General features: G+C 40.3%; 1 protein-coding gene across 1 annotated transcript in view; it reads left to right on the forward strand.

Moving 5' to 3' along the window:
• The window catches only part of RASSF4 (Ras association domain family member 4), a 233,340-nt gene that overhangs the window by 200,411 nt on the left and 26,325 nt on the right, over positions 1-6,604 (forward strand). Inside the window, exon 8 of the mRNA XM_018564102.1 lies at positions 903-1,004. Within this exon, the coding sequence (XP_018419604.1) occupies positions 903-1,004 (102 nt within the window). The remainder of the gene's footprint in view (positions 1-902; positions 1,005-6,604) is intronic.

Consider the following 6,604-nt stretch of genomic DNA (forward strand, 5'->3'; position numbering starts at 1 on the left):
AAACATATACAGATGGATTACTGATCTATTTGTACAGATTCTTTACTGTATATGAATATCTAAACAGGAACATTTAATTTGTGGGTTATGTTTTCTTCTGCAGTAGCGTATACTGTTTATTGTTTGTGTGCAAGACCGGTGGGCCTTGACTGCTGACTCTTTTACCATGAAAACAAGATGTGCTGGCATGTGCTGTATAAAAATTATTAGATCTGGCATTGAATTAACTACTTGGGGAAAGCAACACAGTCATAGGGAAACTGACAGGATAGAATATGGAAGTTGACATTACAAACTTGTGCAATGGCTGTAAACTTTGCTTCACTATTTAATGAATCGTTGACCTAGAATTGTACATATACATCAGATGTCCAAAATACTGAGATAGGCATGCTTATTCCAGGCCAGAAACACAGTTAGTGAATTAGTTAATAAGAGCTCATGTCCATAGACATTTGTTTGCATAAGAGCTGCTTTTCTTCTCCATACACAAATAAATCAAAGCAACTCATAGGGATGATAGTCCTGAAGTGTGCCCCTTCCAAACCTCCCAAATATTGCAGCCATCATGTGTCTATCCTGACCGTTTCCTTTTATTGTTTGTTACTATAAAGATGCATTTATGCATTACAGTATATGAATGAATCTCTGTGTACAGTATTTCTATTACCATAGGGAAATGTAACTAACTAACCCTATAATAATTAAATAACCCTGTACTGGGTATTTAGCTCTATTATAATTATAATGCTTACATTGGGATCGTTATATAGTAAGGCAGTCCAACTTTTGTTTCCTTGGCAGAAGCCTGCACAGCAATATGACAATAAAAAATAAATAAAGCAACTAATGGTATTGTGGCAAGAGGTCAAATCACAGATTTCCGCTTTGTTTCCTTTTAGACTTCTGTGTTTACTCCAGCGTACAGCTCAGTGACAAATGTACGTGTCAACAGCACCATGAACACGTCCCAGGTTTTAAACCTGCTGCTTAAAAAATTCAGGGTAAGCATGAAGAAAGAAAATGTAATAATTTAAAAAAAATAGTTCATATTTAATTTAGATAAGTGGGTCAAAACCTATTTTTTTTCTGCATACCAATCACAAATTAATTTTATATATAAAATACATATATTCAGTGGTTAGCCATAACATTCTGACCACTGAGAGGAAGTAAATAGCATTGATTATCTTGTTACAATTACACCTGGAAGCGGGTGGGATGTATTCGGCAGCAAGTGAACATTTTGTGCCTGAAGTTGATGTGTTGGAAGCAGAAGAAATGGGCAAGCATAAGGATTTCAGCAACTTTGACAAAGGCCAAATTGTGATGGCTAGACGACTGGGTCAGGGCAACTCCAAAACTGCAGCTCTTGTGGGATTTTCCGGGTCTGCAGTGGTCAGGAGGACCTACCAAAATCGGTAGAAGGAAGGAAAATCTGTAAACCAGCAACAGAATCATAAATGTCCAAGGCTTATTGATGCATGTGGGGAGCGAAGGCTGATCCATGTAGTCTGATTCAATAGAAGAGATGCTGTAGCTCAAATTGCTGAAAAAGTTAATGCTGGTTCTGATAGAAAGGCGTCGGAACACACAGTGCATGGCAGTTTGTTGCATATGGGGCTGCATAGCCACAGGCCGGCCAGGATGTCTATGCTGATCCGTGTCCAAAGATAGATGTTGCAATATGTCACCAACTTGTTCATTCCATGCCTAGAAAACTTGGTGCTGTCCTTACAAATCATGGAGGTCACATAAAATACTAGATGTAGTAGTTTTTGTTGTGGGGTGTATTCATTTTTTCTTCTCCTAATTTGAGGAAAACTGAAGATTCTGTAATCTAAGTTATATTATTATATAATTATGTCAGTATGCGCCGGTGGCATTTATCGTTCTGCTATTTAGCGGCCATGAACTTATATTAGAACAGTTCCCCTGACGGTCCCCTTTAACCGCCTCCCGGCCGGCCGAGTGTGCAACGAACACATCACTGCTTCATCAGCTTCTTTGGGGGTCCCTAGGTGACATTAGGGGTCTTGAAGACCCCTGATGTCTCCATAAAGAGGACCTGCCACATCGTTGCCCTCAATTTCTTTTTATGCAGGTATTCCTCACTTAACGACCGACTTCCGTTCCTACGACCAGGTCGTTAAACGAATTGGTTGTTAAGTGAGGAACTCTATACAGTACTGTACTGCATTAGTACAGTACTGTATAGCGTTGCAGATGTACAGTACCGAACAGTGTACTGTACATCGGTCAATGAAAATACTTACCGGGACCCGCAGTGAAGATTGGAGGACATCACTTCCGCCGGCGACACGTCGCGCTGACGCGCAAGCAGGTAAGTCGTTAACCGAGGAATGTCTGTATTTCAAAAGGGAAATATCAGGGGTCCGTTTAGACCCCTGATATTGCCCCAAAAACTCCCAACAGTAAAGAAAAAAATTAAAAATACATTGTAAAAAATGAAATAATAAAAAAATTTTAAATAATAAAACACAACCTCCCCCACACACACATAACATACACGTGCACCATACATGTCCTGCAGTGCATTGTAGGAATGCATCACAGTGCTTGATTTTTTTAGCTTTTTTTTTGCATACAAGTTTTTTTATTGAAATCATTAACGCATCGATACAAATAAGGCATTGTCATTAAAGTTATGAATCACAGCATTAAGTACACGTTACAGGCGTCGAGTGATATAATTCCAAGAAATTATTTAGATGTTCCTTTCATTACATTGCAACAGTGTAAAATTGTAAAGCAAAAGAAAACAGTATAATTAACTTTAAAAGTATTATTTATGTCTATAAGGATACCAGGTCAGGTAAATAACGTGGGATAAACGTGGGATCAGAACAACTATGCCAGAAATGTGTATGTTGTCTGTCCATTCACTGGGGCGGGGTATTTGCTTCCGGAGTTATTGGGTGTAAAATGTCTAGGTAATTCATGGCCAGGATCCGCTGTTGGCTTCCCAGTCTCATGTGACAATGGTCGAGGGAGCAGGGGGTCTACCAGGTAAGTAGATTTCAATGGGCGCGTCTGTATAGGGTGTGTCCCTGGCTTATATGGTGGTGATCAGAGAAGCTATATCGGTAATTTTGCGGTGCAACAGTAACAACATAGCCCTAGGTTTCTCGTTGAGGTAGTTCTCTGCCAGTGGTTGCAAGTACAAAGGAATGTAAGTCCTCTTTATGGTTTATAGATATATCTTTGTGTATGAAATTGTCCCATTCCGAGATGTTGTGTGTGTTCAGTGGCTGGAGAAGAATTAGTAAGTAGATCCATGAGAAAAGAATCTGAATAAGATAAGTTGCAAATCGGACAATTGTGGTGATTCTTTAGATAACCAGAGTTGGAGTATACATTTTGTTGCTCCTAGTAGGCATAGATGTTCCCAGCATTGCAAGGAGGGATTACTTGTAGATGATGCAGTAACATTATCCTGGAACAAACATATTCGTGGATGAGGGGGTTCGAGTAATGCCGCTGATAGCGTGCATGTAAGATATAATGCATGTCCAAAAGGTTGTAATATGCGGACAAGTCCAAAAAAGGGGGTTTAGATCTGGCAAATTTGCGTTACATTTAGGGCAGCAAGTTATCCTGTCAGTGTTCCCAGGTTTGGGCATAAAGTTAAAGGCACAGTATGCTCTATGAATTAATTTAAATTGTAGTTCCCTCCACACCTCACAAGTAATGGTTCTGCGTATCCGGCGCCAGCTTTTATGAAGTATGTCTTGAGTCTCCTCTGTGGGGAGTTCTAGAAAACGTGCCCATTGCCATACATAGGTGGGTGGTGTCTTAATTTCCTCAGTGGCGTGGTTTCTAAGGATGTTGTAAATGTGAGACAGTGATAGTTTTGTGGGTGACGGGCGAGTAAGTCGAGTAAAGGTGATATTTGGGGTTTGCTTAACCGAGGGAGGTAGGTTCTGTTTAATAAAGTGTCTAATTTGATAATAGTGTAGCAAGTGTGAGGGGGGAATTGCATGTTCTCTCTGCAGAGTGGAAATTTTGCTTTTTAAAATAACATTAATTTAACTGTGGCAATGCACGATAAAGCATTTTGACGCATTGCCATGCGTTGTGATACGCTGTATTGCAATTAAATGTAGGCCTGTATCATTTTATCACAACACACACACACACCAACACAGCAAAAAAATGATTTTCAACATAAGTCTCTTATTTACAGTTTTGCGTTCCTTCATTTTTTTTACCGTTTCGCAAAAAGGCGCAATTTAAAATTTACAAATGTTTGTTATTTATTAACTCAATACAGTTTTATCTTTTAGATTTAGTCGGAAAATATATTTTTTTGTGCACTGATACTGATTTTAGTGTGCTTTATCAATTGAACTGTGTATTTTTATCTGTTTAATATTTGATTTGATAATCACTTGCGCAATTATCGCAGGACCTACAAATTTAGTAGCACAATCTTTTTATTCTACCGGGCCTGTGCTTTCAGAAAATATATGGTTTGGGGGGGAGGGTCTTTTAAAAACGCTAGCAACGCAGCAGTTGAAAATCAAAACAATGGGAAAAATTGCACAAATGGTGTGGCCAGCTGAGGTGTAAAGCGTTCCAGAGGGCTTGGCAGCGAAAGGGTTAAATCCCCTAAATACATTTCAAGTGCATCAAAACAAAAGGTTTTCAAAGTGTTAGTTAATTCCTTTAGAAAGCATGCTACAACCTGAGTAGAAAAACCTGTCAGCATGTTTTAGCTAAGGAAGAAGTTACCTACTTCTCTGCACTCTGCAGAGGTCTTCACTCACTTATTTTATGCTCCATTGCATTGCATTTAATATGGTCCAGGTAATATACTAGTTAAACAATATATAAAGGAAGTAGGGATGCACCGATACCGATGCCACATGGCCCTGGTGAGCAACACAGAGTACAGTATGTAGCTTCATATTGTTCTGCATTGCTGTATAATGTGTTGCTGGGATTTGTAGTCCTCTATAGCTGGTGGTATTTTGCATTTCTGTATAATGTATTGCTGGGATTTGTAGTCCCTCTACTTGGAGTCAGTGGCAGAACTACCAGGGGCGCAGAGTTTGCAACTGGACCCTGCGGCTTCACCACTGTCCTAAAATCATTAGTCTGTATTGTTTTAGAAAAACTGTCACATGACACTGAAAAAAAAGGCATTGGTAATTGGTATCTGCAAGTACTTTAGGAAAAGTATCGGTACTTGCCAGGGGCGTAACAAAATTTTTTGTATGGGCCCTCCTGCCTAAACCATGACCCCCTCCCCCTCCCTCCCTCCCACCCAGTTTCCTCCACCTTGTGTAAATGAGGCCTAACACTCTACCTTAATACTGCCACACCAACGAAGGCTGCCGAGAGGGGATTATAATTTGTAAGCCCACTTTCCCCAGATTCACTGGTGTTGCAGTACTATTGTAAGTTATAATTAAACTGTTACACCAAAGAAAGATCACACAGAGCAATATAGCCCACTTTCCCCTGTTTCTATGGTGTGGCAGTGTAAATATAACTTAAAATAACTCTGCCACACCATTACAAATCCCAGCAATACATTATACAGCAATCCCAAATGGCAAAAAGCTATAGAGGTCTACAAATACCTCCCACACAGTTTCCTCCACCTTGTGTAAATGAGGCCTAACACTCTACCTTAATACTGCCACACCAACGAAGGCTGCCGAGAGGGGATTATAATTTGTAAGCCCACTTTCCCCAGATTCACTGGTGTTGCAGTACTATTGTAAGTTATAATTAAACTGTTACACCAAAGAAAGATCACACAGAGCAATATAGCCCACTTTCCCCTGTTTCTATGGTGTGGCAGTGTAAATATAACTTAAAATAACTCTGCCACACCATTACAAATCCCAGCAATACATTATACAGCAATCCCAAATGGCAAAAAGCTATAGAGGTCTACAAATCCCAGCAAAATATTATACAGCAATGCAGAATAATATGAAGCTATATTTTCTGTGCTGCTCCGGGGTGCAGGCCTGATTTCTCTAGTGGAGGATCTCAGGGGGGCTGTGTGGGGTCTCACCAGGGCTGTGCGGGGTCGCACTAAGGGTCCAGTTGATCTCATGGGCGGCATGGTTTCAGGAAGGAGGAGCTGTGCCGCCGGTGCTGTACACAGGTGCTGTGGTTCACAGGTCCTATGAACCCCAGCGCCTGGTTACAGCACTGTCTTCAGTTTAAAAATTTAAAGTGAAAGCACCAGCGCTTAGTATCAGGGCATTTTACATTGAAATCATGCTTGAAAATGCCCAGGTATCGGTATCAGTGCATCACTAGTTGGCAACAGTTATTACCAAGCCTTGGTCAATGGCTGTTAATTCTATCCCGCCTAAAATCGGAAATCCAAAAAACGCATTGGAAACAGGCATCAACACCACATGTCATTGCTCAAAGGAATTGCACGTTGATACATGGCAACACACCAGCTCAACGCTAACAAAAAAAACAACATGCATAAATCTAAACGGGACCTCAAAGTTAGACCTTAATGGTCGAGCTACAAAAGAAAGTTAAGGATCAGTGCAGAAGTTAGAGATGTGTTGCCATCTAACATTATGACAGAGGTCACACTATTGAA

Source organism: Nanorana parkeri, unplaced genomic scaffold (assembly GCF_000935625.1).
Source record: "Nanorana parkeri isolate BGI_ZX_2015 unplaced genomic scaffold, ASM93562v1 scaffold725, whole genome shotgun sequence".
NCBI lineage: Eukaryota > Metazoa > Chordata > Amphibia > Anura > Dicroglossidae > Nanorana > Nanorana parkeri.